This window comes from Lepisma saccharinum, chromosome 30, assembly GCF_977018435.1.
Source record: "Lepisma saccharinum chromosome 30, izLepSacc3.1, whole genome shotgun sequence".
NCBI lineage: Eukaryota > Metazoa > Arthropoda > Insecta > Zygentoma > Lepismatidae > Lepisma > Lepisma saccharinum.
In genome coordinates this window covers 38,890,221-38,911,287 of record NC_139258.1, presented here as the reverse complement: position 1 = coordinate 38,911,287, position 21,067 = coordinate 38,890,221, and the positions used below count along the sequence as shown (strand labels likewise).

The window sequence follows — 21,067 nt, the reverse complement described above, 5'->3', positions numbered from 1 at the left end:
TGAAGCCACGAGCAAATTTTATTGTAGAAAATTATCAATGGATCAACCGAAAAGCAGGAAATTTTGATTTTATTGAAATTCAATGTGAACAAAATAGTTACGCACTTATGATAAAATAGGTTTGCTTTTGCACTTGCTTCGCTTTTGCAGTAAATTGTACATTAGTCTCGTCAATTGGAAAAGGTATTGTAATATACGGTGTGAAATTGTGTAATCGATTTTCATTCTGTATAAGTACCGCCCGTGTACCAAGGTCAAAACGCAAAGGTATCATCATGCAAGATCTTATCATGGATATTGGAGCCAGATTTCCTCGTCGATTCCAACCAGTGGACACAGCAGTTTGTGCAGCGGAGGAGGATGAACGGCGTTCTTCTGTTGATGTGCTGCTTAGCGGTGGCCCGAACAAGCGACGTATTGGAACAAGAGGTGTCCGATGGAAAGGAAGGACATGGCCAGATAAAGCCTGCGTCCAATGCTCTACAACAAAAACTCTACCCTTTAGTAATTTTCCTCGAGCAACTGGATAAAAATGTAAGTGATAAAAAGAATCCTTCTCTTAAAGGCCCGTATTCATAGTTAAATCTCAAGACACTGTGTAAGAGATTCTTAGCCAAGACGATCTTGGGAAGGTAATTTCGTCTTGACGACAGTGTCGTTTCATAATCTTATCTTGAAAAACTCTTGGCTAAGACCCTCTCTCCCCAAGGAAAGAAACCTCTCTTCGCCAAGATCTCGATTTTGAGATGTAATTGCCTGAAGTGTTGCCAACATTTACGAAATGCAAGAGAAAGTGTCAAAAGAAACAACAAAACACATTTTTAAATGAATTAATAAATTACGTGAAGTCGTAAAAGTACATTTGTTTCGATAACTGATGATTTTGTTACATAAAATTAATTACTTTTCTGTCTTTGTATGTTTTTCTTGGGTCAGTGAAGGGGCTGTATGTTGGTAGTGAAACAATAGAAAATCACGAAACGGTGTGCAGTCAAAACGCAAATTCAACATGCGGTGGGCTGTAGCTTCGTGTTTTATGGTCATACACGTTGATGAAAGCGAGAGAAAAGAAAAGAATTATCTACTGTCCGATTAAAACTTATGGGGGCTATTCCTGAGTAAACAAAAAATGATCGATCAGACAATTCGATTATTCATGGAGGAGAGAGAACTTCCGGTTTGGCAATTTTCCAATGTAAACAAGTGGAATACAGATCGTCACCGAGCGTATTTTCTTATAAAAGATCGGAAACAAAATAAATCACTTGAAATTTTTGAGTGATATAGAGAATCAAAGGTACCTAGAAAATATTAGCAATTTCCCGGATCCTTTGGGTGCAGATGTAAGAGACAATACTAATATTTTCCAAGGCAATGTTGATCTTCTACTATCAGTTTCGTTTTTGGAAAAACTTCTCCAGGTTGAAATGAAGCTTACATTAATTATAAACATCGAAATACTTCGATTACAACAGTAAAATAAATAATAATAATTACTTCGGTTAAAATTATTGTTATACACTAATAAATATACCTAATTAAATAAATTTTATTATTGTTGTTTATTATCATCACGCTATTCGATCCATCACAATCCGAGTAAATATCCAGCACAACTATTTTTCATTCATATTTTTACATTTCATAGTCATTACTAGCAGACCCGTAACCAGGAATTCTTTGTAGGGGACGCGAAGTCAATCCTAGAGAGGGCAAATTTTTAATATATTGTGTCACATTGGCAGATATAGCACCTCCAAAAGAGATAAGTAACAGAAATGGGATGATATCTTGAAACTGCAACAAACAAAACAAAATTCGAGCAATCAGATAGCAATATTTCGATAATGACCTTTCCAGATTGCCCCCACATTTCTGCAGTGACGCAGTGGATAAATTTCATTATTTTTATCAATACCATAAACTTGCACAGCTATTGATCGATTGTAGTATTCTTCATATCGTTTTTCAAATTTACTAATATCTGAGATATCTACTGGATATTTTATGCCTGACATAGGTTTTTTAAAGATATTAAGGATAATTGTAATTAGAGATACGATATTTATTGTTAGATGCTGGATGAAAATAGGCTATGATGCACCAGAGAAAACATTTATTATCTTTATTTTGAATATTTATAACAGCATTTTTGTTTTTGATGTGGTCGGGTAATTCAATATAACTAGATCCACCCCCAAGGGGGTAATATTTTGCTATTTTTAATTCAAGTTTATGGTTTGTATCACAAAGTGACCAACCCGAACCTCTTCCTTGGAATTCTTGGTGTTTTGAGAAAAGTTCTTTACAAATATTTTTATAAATATCTTGCAAAGAATGAATATCACTATAATATTGAAATAATATATTGGTACGATGTGCACATTCTTTTTCTTCATTTTTAAAATTTCTATAATTTGATGATAAAATAAAATATATTTTGAGAGAACTTATTTCAAGTTTATTTTGAATTGCATTGATAATTTTTTATTCTAATTTTGCTAGAAAATTTGGAATACCTGTATTATTGTTATTTATGTCTGTTGTGGTATATATTTTCGAATATAAAATTTCTTGTTTTTGGTTATTATTCATTTTATTTATTTTTTCTTTTTATATACTTTGTATATATATAATTATATATATATATTTTTAAGAAAGTTAAGTTTTATATATTTAATTTTTATTTTTAAAAAATGTTAAAATAATTTATACTCAATAAAAAATAATTATAAATTTTATATGTTATTAACATTATACACTTTGAGGTGCATATATATTTTTATAAATATAGCTTTTTGCTTTTCTTTTAAAAAATTACAGACATGTACATTTTTTCAGACGTACATGATTTCAGAATATATATATTTGGAAGAAATATATATATATATATATATATATATATATATATATATATATATATATATATATAAATACTGCCACTGGTAATAACTTTTTATCAGTATCTACATTTTTAATTATACATTCACTGCACTGTACTGTACAGCAAGTGCTGTACACATCTATTTTCTTTTTAACAATGTGATAATTCTAAATGCTTGCTTGAAATATAATGATTTAGGCTCAAAAAGTAAATTTTGCCCTATAGAAATATGAAATTGAGCTTTTAATAAAAAAACATAAATATTTTTTACACTATAAAAATGGTAAAAATTGGAATTTTTGGATCTTTCCCCCTTAGAAAATTAGCTGAAATCAGGGTAAAATAAATAAATAGCAAATAAATGTTTGCAAACGTACCATATTCTCTTCTTGCCTAATTTTCTTTTATATACGTGAGCCGAATGTGGCTTTTTTATGCACCCTACGATGGTACTTTCCTTCAGCTCACTTTTGCAGTTTTATCAAAGGATTCCTCCTGCGACGGGCAATCGTAACACTCTAAAAAGCTATAGTGCCAGGTTCGAACTCTAGTCAGGCATTTATGTGTCATGCTTCTTCCATCACCATTTCTTTAGTTCATCATTCATCCTCACCACTGCGATTAACCCTTGAGGTAGAAAAGCAACAAAATAACCAACCTAGAAATGGAATTAGAAATCGTTCTCTGGAAATAGCACAAATTGAATACACTGCCCCAAGGGAACGTGATTTCGCATCCATGTAATATACAGGCAAAATTTCTGTTTTGTATATTTTCACTTCTAGTTTCTTCAATATTAAACGAGAAGACAAAAGTTTATGAAGAGAAAAGTAACATGCATTTCCTGAATTAAGCCTGCTTCTCATTTCCTCTTTAATGTCATTTTTATTTATTAGTATTATTCCCAAGTACTTGAATTTGGAAACTGGCTCAAACGAGTTGTTATCAATAAATAGATTTTGATTATTACCTAACACTTGGTGTCGGCCTGTAAGCATATATTTAGTTTTCTCTTTGCTAACTTTCAAACCTATCTCTTTAGCTGCTTTGAACATTATTTAGCATTATTCTTAATTGTATTTACATCATCCTCTACATCATTTGCATATGCTAACAGCTGAGTCCCACCGTTCAATTTTAGTCCTTCGTTAGTTTATTTTACCTTCCTAACAGCATATTCTAAGGTAAAATTAAAGAGCAATGGAGATAATGCATCTCCTTGTTTTAACCCATCATGAATTGTAAATTTGTCACATATATTTTTCTTTCTGTTTCACTGGTGCATACTTTTATCATATTAACAAGCTTCTTAGGTATTTCAAATTCGACTAATATATTATATAATTTATCTCTTTTGACTGAATCATATGCTTTTTGAAAATCAATGAATAGCTGATGGACATTTTGATTAATTATATTCCCACTTTTTCTCAAGTGTCTGATGTGAAAAAATTCATATGTAGTTGATCTGTTACGTTTAAATCCACATTGATAATCACTTATAATTTCATTAGCATATGGGGTTAGTCTTGCTAAAAGAATGTTAGATAATATTTTATATGTTGTTGAGAGTAGAGAAATTCCACGGTAATATGCAGTTCATTTTATCACCTTTTTTAAACACAGGAACAATTATGGATTGTATCCACTGTTCAGGGATTTCTTCTTTATTTCACATTAAACAAATTGATTTATGAATTTGACATATTAACGAATTCCCACCATATTTAATTAAGTCCGCTGGTATTAAATCAATGCCAGGTGCTTTGTTATTCTTTAGCCTTTTAATAGAATCTTTAACTTCAGTCAAGTTAGGTTCTGAAACTAAAGGTTCTGCTGTGTGTACTTCATTACTTCTGACTATTCTCCTACATGAACATTTAAAAGGTCATTCAAGTAGTTCTTCCATCTATTTAAAATATCGCTTGGGTCAGACAAAAAAAAATGCCGTTTTTATCTTTTATCAAGTTTACGTTAGGTTGCCACCCCTTTCTAAATTCATTTACACCTTTATATAAATATCTGATATTCTTATTTTTTCTCTTTGTTTCAATTTCGTTAATTTTATTTTTCAAGTAATCTTTACTTCTAAACGTGCAGTTAACATCTCGCTTTATTCTATTATAATTGCTTAAATCTGTATCATCAGAGTTATTTATCCACCTAAGTTTAGCCTGATTTCTTATTTCTATTAGATTATGACATTCATAATCAAACCATGGCTTACCTTTTCTTGGTTTATGGGATCTTATACTTTCTTTAGCTGCTGATTCTATTGCATTACGTATGTGCTCTCAATTCTTATTTACGTCTGTTTCATTTATATTTTCATCATCATTTAAATCCTGCAAAATATCGAATCTATTTGACAGTTTAATTTGGTAATCTTTCTTAATTCTATCATCAGCAAATTTTCCTGTGTTAAATTTTAGAGCTTTTATATTTTGTTGCTTATGATTTATCACTGCGAGTCTTTCTCTTAATTTAGCAATTACTAAATAATGGTCACTGGCACAGTCAGCACCTCTATGTGCACTAACGTCAATTATACTAGTATGCCTTCTCTTATCAATGAGAACATGATCTATCTGATTATGAGTTTTACCATCTGGAGAAGACCAGGTATATTTATGGATATCTTTATGTTTAAAAGTGGTACTTTCCACAATTAAATTCTTTGAGGTTGCAAAAGTAATTAATCTTATACCAATATCATTACTTAATTCATGAAGACTTTCTTTACCAATCGTGGGTTTAAATGTCTCTTCTTTACCAATCTGTGCATTACATTTACCTAACAAAATTTTCATATCAAACTTGGAAAATTTATGAAGACCTGTTCTAACTCTGCATAAAAATCATCTTTAGTATTATCATCTTTATCTTCCTTTGGTGCATGAATTTTATTAAAATAATTTTTCACCATGTACCTTGCAAAACTGAATATGACATCCTACCATTAATAAATTCTACTGTTTTAAGCGCCGAGATAATTCCGGCTGTTATATGTTTGTTATTTTGTGAAGGCATCTGTAAGCTATTCATAGCTGGCGCTGGCAAGCCTGCTTCACGCACGGGACTTTGGGGAACAGTTACACAGTGACGTGCACTGAGGAGTAGCTAGTCTAACAGAGATAGATCAATCAATCTCACATTTCTAATTATTTTCAAATTACAATATTTATTGTCTTGTTAAAGCCACAATTCATATGCAACACTTTTTTCACGCGCTTCTCGTCTCTCGGTGCAATCCGCGCGGGCGAAGCTGGCCTAGTTCGCTCTTCCTCAGCCTCGCCAGTTCCAGGTAGAAACGGCCGCCCGAAGGAAAAGGGAAGATTTCTGCCTCTACCTCCCTTGCCCCTCGCTCCCGATACAATGGTTGAAATCCCGTGCTTTCAGGTCCCCCAGTCTATCTCTGTAGGAACGCATAGGGGATAGGTTTCCCTTCGATTTCTTTGTAAATCCTCTAAAGAACATAGAGAAACATTTTCTGCAGTACTTATGTTCTCTGTATTTACACACAAATTTTTACACGTTGTACAAGATGTATGTATAATATGGGATGTAGTTTTATTATTTATGAAATGGAAACGTATTATGTGCTTCCTTTTTCCTTTTTTCCCCAAAGTATGGAATATATAACAAATATTTGCTCAGGCTCCCTCTCACTCTCGTTTTAGTAGTGTTCTATTGAAATATACTAATCTCTTGGCCTCCAATAAAAAAAATGGGTAAGCTAAACATTCATAAATATGGATGTATTTATTTGGGCAATAGAACGCGAGTTCATATTTTTGTTGTTGGTTTGGTTTATTTTACTTCGCTTTTCTGCCACATTTGGTTATCGCGAAAATGAGGATGAGTGATGATGTGATGAAATTGATGAAGGGACCTCACAAAGAACAATCTAGGCCGGAATTCGAACTCGTGATGAGCGCGCATTCGCGTTCCTATGTGTTGTACTCTGCAGTGAGTATTGAAATAATTTGGAATGAAAAATGTATCTCAGAACTCAAAAAGCCAAATGAAGAAACTACAAAAAGTGTGTTTTGTTACCTGTTTTGGTTCTGTGCATAAAGTGGACTTAAAACACTTAATCGACCAACAAATCAACCAACCGTGGAGAAGTGGTTATCATAGCGCGCTACAACACCAGGAGTTCCGGGTTCGAATCCAGACCTGAGCATGGGTGTTCTTTGTGTTTGCCCCTTCATTAATTTTATCGCATCATCTTCCCGATTAACCAAATGTGACAAAAAAGGGACGCTAAGTAACAAAAATCAAATCAAGTCATTGATTGATTGCTTGATTTCCTTTACTTTACTTCGCTTTTTTGTCACATTTGGTTTATTGCAAAGATGATACGATAAAATTAATGAAGGGACAAACACAAAGAACATCCATGGCGCAGCCGAGATTCGAACCCTGGATATCTGGCTTAGTAGTCAAATCAAATCGTTTTCTATTTTCGAAATTGGGTGGGAGTTACGTGTACTTTTGTAGTACTCATTCATCATTTTGCAATCTTTTCTTGTTTTTGATGTTTTTTTAGGAATACTGAGTCCTAAAGGGGGAGGGGTATGACCCACACCAACCCCCCTTGGGTACGCCATTGATTGCTACCCCAAGTGTCGACGTCACCGCACGTCACTGCAGTTACACAAAATGGCGGCACACTTACAGGAGTGCTCCAAGCTGGAGCAGCGAAGTGTTGTAAGATTTTGGTTGAGTGAAGGTGTGAAACCGATAGAAATTCATCGCCGCAAACTGTGCATGAGTGGTTAAAGATTGTTTTCCTGTGGCATTAGTGCCCTTATCAAGCGCTGGCGTAGGTGCATTGAGGTGGGGGGGGATGTTGAAACATAGTACTGTAGTTCTCTCAGTGCTTGTAATAAATATTTGTTACAATATATTTCCGGTTATATATTGAATGAGCCTTGTATGTCTAAATAGTAGTTGTACAACTTTGTTTGTTTGAGTTGGTGTTTTAAGTCCACTTTATGCACAGTAAGGCTAATCGGGACTGCACTACAGTTTAAAGTGGGATCCGACCTCCACCGGGTATCAAACCCGGGACTAGTTGTACAACTTTGCCACTTAAGCTGCAGCTGCAACTACCATATTTGCTGCTGGAAATGAAGAAAGCCAAAGAATTTGGAAACTAATGTACCTAAAGCGTGTAGATTATTGCTAATAATTTTCTACATACCTCGTTTTCTTCCACAAGTGAGGGGTGGCTTATTCTTCATTACAGCCATGTGTTGGCGGCAGCCCACCCCCCTTCCCCTGACGTTCTATCTTACAACTTGTATCACACGCACTACACTATAACTGTCTCCGTAATCTGAGACACGAATGAAAATCGTTTCCAAAGAGCTCAGGAAAGAGTTATTTCTATCCCGAGGGACATCTGTTATCGCTTACCAGTCAATCGGGCCAAATTTTGACCTGGCAGAGTAGTGGTATTTGTGGTATTACTGGGACAACAAATGATGAGCCCCCCTCAGGCTGATTTGGCTACACTTAAAACTATGTCAAGATGTCCAGATGAGCTTAGTGCTCAAGAGTGCCACTCTGTCTAACCCAAGACTTTTGTAAAAAAGCCCTTCATGGATTCCATGAGAAATGATGAGCCCCCCTCAGACCGATTTGGCTATACTTAAAACTATGTCAAGATGCCCATATGGGTCAATTGCCCCAAGTGTGCCACACTTTCAAATCCAAAGAATCCTGAATTCTAGTGTACAAATGAAGAATTACAGTGTACAAATGAAGAAGCCTCAACAGACTGATTTGGCCATGTGTCCAAAAGCTACATTTGTGAGATTGTTGTCCATAAGCTTGTCAAAAATATGCCCCTCTTGATATTGTTTTGGCTACACTTAAAACTAAGCCAAAATGCTTATAAGAGCTACCCACATCCACCCATGCACACACATATTTACTTCCGGTCCACTTCTGGTCCACTTCCGGTCCACTTCCGGTTTACTTCCGTCCACTTCCGGTATAAGTTCAGAGTATTAATATGTTAACCTGAATATTTTAATTGGACACCAGGCCCAACTTGCATATCTAGTACTAAGACAATGTAATATGCAGAGGTTTTCTAGAATTGCTCTGTGACTCTCTCATTTCTTACATCATAAACATATGATTTTTCACCTATAAGAATAACACTACATATGGTGTCATCAGGGAGTGTATCATGGAATTCCCAGATAATTTTAATGTTTGTCCTGTCATTAACCACAACTTGTTTCCTTTTTGAGGTGTTGATGACAAACATGGGTCTCTGTGCTTTGAATTCATCTGGTGAGTAATACATGTCTGTATTCCCGGTTGTAACTCTTTTGTATGCTGTATATGCCTCGTATAATTTGAAGAAATCATCCTTGGACATGTTTAAATTATAATTTTCTCTAGGGAACACCTCATGTCTGCCATTTTTAAGATATATGTTCTTGATGTTGCAGCTATCAAACTTACTTGAATTTTTTTCTTGTTTATTGTGTCTTCCAGTCTGAAACAGTACCACCACAAAATCTGGCATGTCATATTGTACACTGGAGAATGAGTTTGTAGCATCAAATTCATAATAGCTACCAGTGGCAGGCTTCTGCACACATTGATATGTATCAAATTGTAAAAGCACCTGTGGGTTTTTAGTATATCTGCTTTGTATTTAAGAGCATAACTGGCTTCATATTCAACTACTGGAATTCTTAGCTCCATAGTCTGAATAAGGCATTTGCCTTCATCAGGTAGGGTATTAGGCAGAGCTGCCCCAGTAGAGTTTAATGTACTGAACCTCATCAAAGCATTATTATCATTGGCAGCTCTTCTAAATGTGATTCTTAAACCACCCTTCCACATAATATCTTTGTAATCTGAGAAGAATCCTGGCAACAGGCGCATGGGAAATAGTACTGTGTGACTCTTAGATATTATCTTATCACCAGCCTCAAATCCACCTATTTTGTAGTAAGAAGCCTCTGTTTTGGATAATTTTAGTGTGGCTAAAGCTGTAGAGGTAATACCAGGGTAATCTACTCTGTTTATAACAACACCATGTTTTCTGATCTCGATTTCAGAGAACAGATGTGGCACAAAATTATCTACCAGTCTTATATTTGAGAAATTAAGAGAAAGACTCTCAGTGATAAATCATAAGAAACAAAATCTAAAAGTTCTAAAATTTGATACAGGAAAGTTTGCTGATGAAAGAATTAAGAAAGATTACCAAATTAAACTGTCAAATAGATTTGATGTTTTGCAGGATTTAAATGATGATGAAAATATAAATGAAACAGACGTAAATAAGAATTGGGAGCACATACGTAATGCAATAGAATCAGCAGCTAAAGAAAGTATAGGATACCATAAACCGAGAAAAAGTAAGCCATGGTTTGATAATGAATGTCATAATCTTATAGAAATAAGAAATCAGGCTAGACTTAGGTGGTTAAATAAATCTGATGATACAAATCTAAACAATTATAATAGAATAAAGCGAGAAGTTAACCGCACGTTTAGAAGTAAAAAAAGAGATTACTTGAAAAGCAAAATTAACGAAATTGAAACAAACAGCAAAAATAAAAATATCAGAGATTTATATAAAGGTGTAAATGAGTTTAGAAAGGGGTGGCAACCTAAAGTAAACTTGATAAAAGATAAAGACGGTGATTTTCTAGCTGACCCAAGCGATATTCTAAATAGATGGAAGAACTACTTTAATGACCTTTTAAATGTCCATGTAGGAGATAAATCAGAAGTGAATGAAGTACACACAGCAGAACCTTTAGTTCCAGAACCTAACTTGACTGAAGTTAAAGATTCTATTAAAAGGCTAAAGAATAACAAAGCACCTGGCATTGATTTAATACCAGCTGAGTTAATTAAATATGGTGGAAATTCATTAATATGTCAAATTCATAAATCAATTTGTTTAATATGGAATAAAGAAGAAATCCCTCAACAGTGGAAAGAATCCATAATTGTTCCTGTGTTTAAAAAAGGTGATAAAATGAACTGCAATAATTACCGTGGAATTTCTCTTCTCTCAACAACATATAAAATATTATCTAACATTCTTTTAACAAGACTAACCCCATATGCTAATGAAACTATAATTGATTATCAATGTGGATTTAAACGCAACAGATCAACTACAGATCAAATTTTTCACATCAGACAGACACTTGAAAAAAAGTGGGAATATAATCAAAATGTCCATCAGTTATTCATTGATTTCAAAAAAGCATATGATTCGGTCAAAATAGATAAATTATATAATATATTATTAGAGTTTGGAATACCTAAGAAGCTTGTTAGTATGATAAAAATATGTACCAGTGAAACAGAAAGTAAAATTCGTGTGTCTGACAAATTTACAATTCATGATGGGTTAAAACAAGGAGATGCATTATCTCCATTGCTCTTTAGTTTTGCCTTAGAATATGCTGTTAGGAAGGTAAAAGAAACTAAAGAAGGACTAAAATTAAATGGTGTGACTCAGTTGTTAGCATATGCAGATGATGTAGACTTACTGGGGGATGATGTGAATACAATTAAGAACAATGCTAAAATATTTTTCAAAACTGCTAAAGAGATAGGTTTGGAAGTTAACAAAGAGAAAACTAAGTATATGCTTACAGGCCGAAACCAAGTGTTAGGTAATAATCAAAATCTAATTATTGATAACAACTCGTTTGAACCAGTTTCCAAATTCAAATACTTAGGAGTAATATTAACAAATGAAAATTATATTAAAGAGGAAATAAAAAGTAGGCTTAATTCAGGAAATGCATGTTACTTCTCTCTTCATAAACTTTTGTCTTCTCGTTTAATAACTAAGAAACTAAAAGTTAAAATATACAAAACGGTAATTTTGCCTGTAGTATTATATGGGTGTGAAACTTGGTCCCTTACATTGAAAGAGGAACATAAATTGAGAGTATTTGAAAATAGAATCCTTAGGAAAATCTTTGGACCTAAAAGGGATGAGGAGACAGGTGAGTGGAGAAGGTTACATAATTTAGAACTACATAATTTGTATTCATGTCCAGATATTATTAGAATGATTAAATCAAGAAGACTTAGGTGGGCAGGTCATGTGGCACGAATGGGAGAGGAAAGAGGAGTTTACAGGATTCTTGTTGGGAAACCTGATGGTAAGAGACCAGTAGGAAGGCCAAGACGAAGATGGAGGGACAACGTCGAGATGGACCTAAGGGAAATCGGTAGGGATGGAAAAGAGTATATAGATCTTGCTCAAGATAGGGACAGATGGAAGGCCTGTGTTGCTGCAGCCATGAACCTTCGGGTTTAAGAAGGCTAGAGAGTTAGTTAGTTAGTTAGTCTTATATTTGAGTTAGCCGGATAATCTGTACCATCGAGCTTTACAACATCAAATTTGATGTATAGGTCTGCTCTGTGAGGGTGTATAAAGCCATCCCCTACATCAAGGTCAACCTCAATCTCTGTGTTGGCTTGATTTAAATTTGCAAAGGTCCTCCGGTTCGGGGGGAATGATTGTAGCTCATAACTCTCAATATTTTCCATTTTTTTTGTATGTATTTTTATTTAAATATTAATTTCTATGATAGCAGTTGTTGTGGCTCCAGCAAAATCAACTAATTCTTCTTTTTCATTAGCGACCATCAATTCAATGTAGTCTATTCTATTATGGCACGCAGGAAAATATAATGTTGGTGATGGAGTGTAGATGATTGGCTCCATGAATTCAGAGTTAGGCTTGAATGTTGCAATAATGCCAGTTTGTTTGTGAGTGTCTATGCCATCTGATTTGGTGATCATACCCTTGGCCACATTACAGTGAATATTTAAAGTCTCTATGGCTAAGAATTTAGGTATATTAATAGCAGTGTGTTTGATGCCTGGTTCAAGTTTTGTGTTGTTCTGGAAGCCCAATAGCTCTCCTATAGTACCCAGATCCACTATCTCTGTAGCAGACACAATTTCTACTCTGTGAGTGACAGAATTTTGAGTTAACACTATTACTCTGGGTAACTGAGCATTTAGAGTAGACAGATTATAATCACCAACTGTGATTGTGTTGTTGTGGTGTGTAATATTAGGAATCAAATACATGCCATAGAATGCTCTGAGAGCTATTGTTTTGGGATATACTATATCATCATGTAATCTGAGCTTTAATATTGAATTTTGGCTGGTGAGATGGAATACTCCCCTGATGCTTCAGATACCACAAGGCTTTTTGAAAATTTTCAATTGATGGTATATTTATTTAAGACAGATATCTAAGAACAGATAAACACAGATGTCTACAATTAACATCTTTGAAGTTTTGAACACGGGCATTATTGTAATAAAAATTAGTTGATTTTAGACATTTTACTAAATTCTCAGGTGGAACACCTCCAAATGAATCAAACACAAATGCCTCATTGTTTAAATATTTAAGATAACAGATCCAGTGAGTGCCCTGATTTTTGTTCTTATCCAAATTAACTATGCCACACTCTTTGTTGAGTGGTTGTTCTGGCAAAGAATCAGACATGTACACACCTCTAAAATGTTTGATACCCAGTGGTTTGATTAAAGCTTCAATATCTTGGTTTGTAAGCGGCTCTTGTTTTTTTTAAACTTATTCATGGCTCTCTTAAGACCTTTGCCTTGTTTCTCTATGGCCAGATTATGGCGCTTCCGTTCATCTAATTCTGCCTTATTCTTCTTGGCATCTTTACTGTTTTTGCTATGGCAGCTGATCCCACAACCAAGCTCCCAACAGCCTCCAAAGCTGCTAAAATGACCGGGATACTAAATATAAAGCCACCTACTTGTGATTTTTTTCTAGATTGCTGTAATTTTTTTAATTGATTTCATACCATGGCCCTTGGCAAGACAAGAACTTTTTTCTTGCGCTGCTTTTTAATTAAAAGACTATCAATAATTTTAAGAGATTTAAGATTTGCATAAGGTATCTGATACATAACACCCTTGGCCTTCATTGTTGGTTTATTATATACATATTCTGGGATTAACTATCTCAATTAAATTGCAGCTAATTTATTTAATCTATTACAACCCCCACCCCAGTTTTTGTTTGGTGTTCATAGCTATGGTGGTCCCCAATGCTGCTATTCTTTCACCCAAAGAAGCATCTTTGCTTACAAATCTACCAAATGCAGCTTCTTCTAATTTTTTGTCTGCCACATGTCGCCTATCAAGATCAGTATGTGTTGTATGCTATGTCATGGTCTCTACAAGCAGCATCTAGAGGATTAACACCAGGGTCCCCTCTGTTTAGTCTATGGTCTAGTTTGGTACCGGGACCACAATACTGATAGCCTGGTATGTGTAGTTCAAATGGCAGCTTGTTTATAATGTCATTAACCAGCCCCCGACCCTCAGAGATATTCCAAAATTTGGGGGGTAGAGTATTAATAATTTTTATAAGATATCCAATCCCCTTAGTGTCATTCACTATAAAATTAGACAATTTGGTGCTTATCATGTCCATAATTCCAACCTTTTCATTGTAAAAATAGTGGTTGACAGCATTTTCTTCCCCAGCTATCACCAGCAACCTATCTAGAAGTTTCCTGACATCATCAACCCACACAAATTCTTTAGCAGGGTGTTGTATTGTTTGATTCCACTACCTGTCTTGATCTCTGACCATATGGGCTTGATTAAGTTGTTGTATTTTGCTCCACTGCTAGACTTGACTCTTTTTTGTGTGGGATCATTGTTCTGGTATAGAGCATCTGATTTTATTAATATTTCTTTGTAGTGCTCATAATCTTGATCTGTATAGCTGCCAGGCCTTTTCCGAGTCATCAGTTCCCACAATCCAGGTGTTCCAGGATACTTAACAAAACCGCCTCTTTCTCCAAGATGAGATTCTGAATATACTATTAGATCATCTCCCATAAATGTTCCTCTAAAATTGCCAATTCTATGTATGATGCTACCATCATGCTCTGTATCAGCATATAAACCAAAAGCCTCATCTTTGTTGTCTTTAGGTGTGCTTAAATATTTTTGAGCAAGAAGACCCAATTCAATAGGATCCTGACTAGCCTCAATTCTTCAAGGAGCAACAGGACAATTTGTATGAATACTAGAAAGTGGGGTGATTGGATAATCTAATATGTTCCTAGCAGCTACAGGTACAAGCTCTGTGATCAAATTTTGATTTTGCTCTGTAACAGTTTTGATATTTTTACCTAATTCACTAATAGCATCAATAATAGGCTGTTCTGTTTGCTTGTGTTGCTCATAGATTCCTCGGTTCTCTGATTTCCATCCCTTAAATCTTTTTACAAGATAGTCTCTTAATTTAAGATCATCAATGATTGGCCTTTTCATGGTTATTTATATATGTTTCAATGTCTAGAAAATTGTTGATTTTATTTCTGTATTTACCATTATTAGGTTTTCTTGTCATATCAATTGTGACAAACCCATAGCTCTCCTGATTCCAGCACCTACTGCAAAACTTAGAAAAATCATTGTATCTCAAGTCCCCACCTACATATTCATCATGTATGTGTTTGAGGTTGGTATGATCTTGATGAAACACACATATAAAATTGCTGTTGTCTCTTATCAGGTGTTTTGGTATTTTAGAAAAAGTCTGTGCCAGGTAGAAGCAATCTATGTTTTTGTGTCGGCCCTGTGTAAAAAAATTTCTAACCTTGTTTTGATTATTCAGTATAATGTCATCAAACACAACAACAGAGTTATCAAGACAGTCATGGAGTGGCTTAACATCTGATTCAAAAGTGGCTATATCCAGTCCATCATATAGCTTCATCAGCTGCTGCTATTTTAATTGTTCCAAGCTCTTAGAGAAGACATACAAGTGCCTGTTTTTCCAGTCTAACCAGTTGGGTGCCAATAAAAAAATTATCAATCATTAGTGTAGTTTTACCACAAGCCGATGGTCCAACAATAAGACATCTAATATTATCAGGCAGCAGCTTTCCATTTCTCTTAATCTGCTGTTCAGGATCTGGTAGTCTTTTTATAACATCCCAGGTGTTCATAGTATCACTTTGTCTGCCTCGATCCAGCTGTGTTCTGGAAGTCCTATCCATTTCACCAGTATCTTGTTGTCTTTTCTGCGGATGATTTTTTCTATAAGATATGTGTCTCTCTGCTTAGTTTTGTTGAGTTCTTCTTCATAGAATCTGCTTTTGAGAATTTCTCCTCGGTGATCTTTTATTATATATGTGTTACGGGTCCCAGGTTTAACTTGAACCACTGTAAATAATTCAGTGCTCCAGTTTCTGGTAAAGCCTCTTTTGAATATGTGCTTATATTTGCTGATTCTTACTTGATCACCTACCTTGTATTTGGCTTTTCTTGTTGTTGGCTGATATCTAGGATAATAAACAGTACTGATCAATTTTTGCTCATCAGATGAAGTTACCTCACAGGGTTTCATGTTGATTGTGGAATGGACCGAGTTGTTATATCTATCTAGAAGTTCTGGTAGGATACTGAGCCTTTTATAATTACCTTGAAGGGTAAATTGTTTATACATATGATTTTTTAGGGTTCTGTTGAATCTTTCTACAATAGAGGCCTTGAGATCACTGTAACTCGAGTAATGTTGTATTGACTGGCTTTTAATAAATTGTTGGAACACCAAATTATAGAATTCTTTGCCATTATCTGTTCGTAGATAGCGCGGTGATCTTCCACTCTGATTGATGATTGTTCTGAAAGCTTCTGTAACACATGTTCCAGTCTTAGATTTTAACGGCAAAGCCCAGGCAAATTTTGAAAATGTATCTATAACAGTGACTAGATATTTGTAGTCCTTGTTGACCTCGTCTAAGTTTTTCAACTGTCCACTTGCCATTTCAACCAAGTCAGACTGCCATAAATCATCTATTCCTTTTGTAACCACTGGCAATCTCTTAAAATTATGTCTGGCTGGTCTGTGTAATTCATCAACAATAATTTGTCTAGACTTGGTATGTAAACAAGAATATTGCAACTATGGGGTGTTCAGCAGCAGATACCACAGGATTTTCTAAATATAATTTGTCTCCTATTTGTATATTAAATTCAAGAGAACCATCATCTTCAGCATAAGATGTTTCTAATGTATTGGGGTCTGTAAAATCCTCTAACTCTATACTGGTGATTTTTGGTTTGTTGTCAGCATTGGTTATTGATAAGGTAGGGTAGTGGTGTGCCTGCGGTTGTAACCAATATTTGATCTTGATTGGTCTAAGTGTGCCTAGAAAAGAAAACTGGTAATAAAATTGTGCAGGGGACAGCATATATATTTTGCCACCTGGTGTAAATGGTGAATCATATTCTTTGTTGGGGATACTGTACAATTCAAGGATTACTGTATGCTTAGGATTCTCAATTAGGCCAGTTATTTCTTTTTCTGCTGTAAGCAATCTACTCATTACAGATTCAAGATGCTCATTGATAGTCCTAACAACATCATCGTGGCCTGGTTTGATTTTTATGTCTACAGCAAGTTTTTTGTATTGTTGCACAATTTCTTGAAGCTGGGTGGTAAAAACAGACAGAGCATTTGCTTGGTTGGATTCCATGGCCCCTAGCTGTTGCTTAATGTTTGCTACAATTTGCTGTAGATTTTCAACAACTGCCAATTTTGAATTTTGTGCAGTAAGATCATGAACTTGTCTTCTGATATCTTCAAACAGGGCATAAAGTTCATTAATATGTTGATTAGTTGGTAGAGTGGCCACTGTCTGAGTAAGTTGTTTGATCTCTGTCTGGATATTCTTGATATCTTCTGATTTCAATATGCGATTCACAGCTCTCTTAATATTTTTAAGTTCCTGTGATGTAGGCAGATTTGATACAGTATTCTGCAAAGATTCAAGTGCCAATTTCACATTATTTAATTCAGAAGCATCAGCCACACTACGCATAGCATCATGGAGCAGGGCTATGTCTGCCTGAGTAGGTGTTGATTGTTATAAAATTTCAAGCTTTGTTTGGATATCATCGGTCAAGTGATGAAAATGAGATAGCTCAGATTCGGTGTTGAGGTTTTCAAGTTTGGTGATCTGTTGCTGGACACTGACAAGAGTGTCTACAATACCAGGCAAGCGAGATTCTAGAGTTTCTTGTATATTTGTCAGATCACTTTGTACTGCTGCTATGGTACCCTCAAGGTGAGTTATGGTACTCTGAATTTTTCCAAAATCTTCATATGTTTCAAGTTGCAGCTTGATGTTGGCAACACTACGAGTTATAGCACTCAGAGCATCAGAAGATGGTAGGTTGTTCATAAAATTTTCAAGTGTCTCAATTCTTTCTTTAACCTCGGCTATGGCATTGTTCAAGGGGTCCACATTAGGTATCTGTAGTGATTGAATCTGTTCTTTCAGAGTAGAAATTACTAGATCAAAATCTTCTTGTGATTTTATGCTTTTGACAATTGTTTGGAGCTGTGTCTGGACACTACCAATCTGCTCTTCTAATTGTTGTTTCAATTGCTCAGAGTTGGTAGCCTGAGTCTCAAATTTGGCTTGAAGAGCTGCTACAGCTTCCTCTAAACTTTGAAAATTATCTAATGTAGCCAAGTCAGTATATTTTTGAAGCAGCAATTTAAGTTCTGAGTCAATTTTAAGAAGGGGGTCCATGCATTGTGATTGTAAATTTGTAATTTCTAGTTGAAGACTGGCATTAAGTGTGGTTTGTAAAGCTTGTAAATCACTTCTTAATTTTTTAATTCTGACCAAGCATCAGAATCTCATCACTGTGATCTTCATGCCTTGTATGGCCAAATATATCATTAGGCATTTTTGTTTTAGTGGTTATTTATTATAAAATATCTAATTCTTAATTCTATAAAAAAAAGGTATAAGCTTGTCATAGGATCCTGCGACCTCAATATATAAACAATCACCAGCAGAAACAGTATATACAGTGCCAGGAATCATGTTTGAGTGCTTAATTCTATAAATATTTCTCCCTACTGAAACTTTGACATCACCCTCGGGAGTTGTAATAAATTGTAATTTACCACCTACAGGTAATTGGTAATGATTTAAATTATTATTAAATATGTATAATGTTTTACCTGTTTTATCATCAACATCTGTAAGTATGCTGTTCAGATGAATAATTAACAAACCACTTAGTTTAGATATCATAGTTTGTATATCAGAAGAGGGTGCTGGTGTTGGCAGGTCCATAATAGCCTGTTTTTTGAACCCAAATAAGTTCATCGGCATGTTTATTTATTTCAAATCATGCTCTGTGATTGGGCATTGTTTGCCACTTCTCAAGTCACAATGACCCCATGGTAGAGTATGTATGCCACATGATAAAATGCATCTCTTATCATCATATGGGTCCAGAGCCACTTTTCTTACAATATTTGTGGTCAACAAGTGATCCACACTGAATTCTGCATTCAGATGTTCTGATTAAACTCTGTGATTTGAGACAATCTTCATAATCTTTAAATTGGAGCTCTTTGTCCACAGTTACTCTACCAATGCCCTTGGCTTTTTTGGCAACAACACCACTACATGTTTCAAAACTGTACATCTTGGCCCTTAACCCAGCAAATCCTACAATAACAGGCACCTTTTTGTTGTGGGGTTGAATTTTTGTATGTTCACTAGTATCAAAATATTTAAGCAATGCAGGCTGTGATATATCTTGATAAACATCTTCTGTCTGAATATCAAGGATAAAACTATCTGTGTCCATGTACATCAGTTTTACACAATCACCATAAAAAAGGCTTCAGCACATCATAATAGAGCTTTAGCATGTGTAATTTGGCCAATTCTAATATCACAGCCCCTACATAAATAGGCTTAAAAACTTGATCTTTGTTTTTTCATATTAAAATGTGCCATATTGTCATCATAAATTCTTCCGTAGTTGAAATTAGGCTTTGCTATCAATTTTTTGCTCCGGCTGGGGCCTGTAACTAATTTAACATCAGTATGTTTTCTGACATTTTCTATGGTTTTGCCATACACTGATTGACCATTAATTTAAACAAGATCTTATCAAATTGGGTTACAGCAAGTGTTCGAAGCTCAATGTTTGTATCAATGTATTGCTTGAACCATCTTGAGTGCCTGAACCTTAAGACTTTGCCAACTTTGGTCACTTGAACACCATGATGCATCAGGAACTAGAGGTTTTGGTAATATATGACATAACCCTGTTTTGGCTCTAGAGTCATCATTAGCTTCTTCTGTTTAGAGCCAGGTGAGCACTCAACCTCAGGAATTTGGGGGCAGATCAGAAAATTTGTTGTGTAAATCATCAGGAATTGTCAGATCAACTTCTAAGAACAGGTCATAGTTACCGTCATCAAAATCCTGAAGATCCCCAATACTAAAATTTTCAACCCACTCAAGCTCTGCATATGGCAATTTATCCATCATAGCATAACCATACAAGCTGTTGGCATCCACATAAAGTATATAGTTTGATGGCTGTGATGGATCATAATCGGGAATATATTTGTTATTAGCTCTGGCATATCTTTGAGAACATTGCACCATGCCTCCTCTTATACATTGTTCCATAAACAGGTACATGTCCTGATCCTGGATTAGATTTAATTGCATTTTAGTATTCAAAAACATTGCAGACCATGCTAGGCCTGGAGCACTGTAGAAATAGATTGGATCCAGTTTATAATTTTCCATGGAAGATTTTCTAAATGTCTGAAGTATATCGGCTAAGAGAGTCACATCAAGTTTTAAATATGCCTTATGATAATCACCAAATGTCTGGCATTTTAAGTTGGTCCACATCAACTGGGCATGGTGATAATCATCATCAGTGATTCCGGATGCCCTGAGTTTACTGTAAAACTCTTGTTGTGGTGGCAGAGCACACTCATCAAATTTAGAAAAATCTGTAACATAGTCATATGGATATACACCCTTCCGCCTAATTAATTTCAGGTCCTGATTTGGAAACATAGCACATGTGATTTTGAATTGGTTATCAGATAATTGACTGGCCAGAGTAGCCAAGCTAGCCGACAAAATTCTGTATGAATCAAGAAATCTTAAGTGAATGGGAACACCATTAACTTTAATTATCTTGCTAATAGCTATATATTTCTCATTATTTTCTGCTAAAATATTTAAATTCTGCTTGTCAAACCCCTCGTACCTAATCAGATGATGAAAATCATAATTAGATGCACCATGGCAA

General features: G+C 34.9%; 1 protein-coding gene across 2 annotated transcripts in view; it reads left to right on the top strand.

Annotated features, from left to right (window-relative positions):
- Positions 1-342: 342 nt before the first annotated feature.
- Positions 343-21,067, top strand: part of LOC145981703 (techylectin-5A-like) — a 187,506-nt gene continuing 166,781 nt past the window's right edge. For both annotated transcript variants that reach the window (XM_083115104.1, XM_083115103.1), the window contains exon 1: positions 343-534. In XM_083115104.1, coding sequence (XP_082971230.1) covers positions 361-534 — 174 coding nt within the window. In that variant the 5' untranslated portion in view covers positions 343-360. The remainder of the gene's footprint in view (positions 535-21,067) is intronic.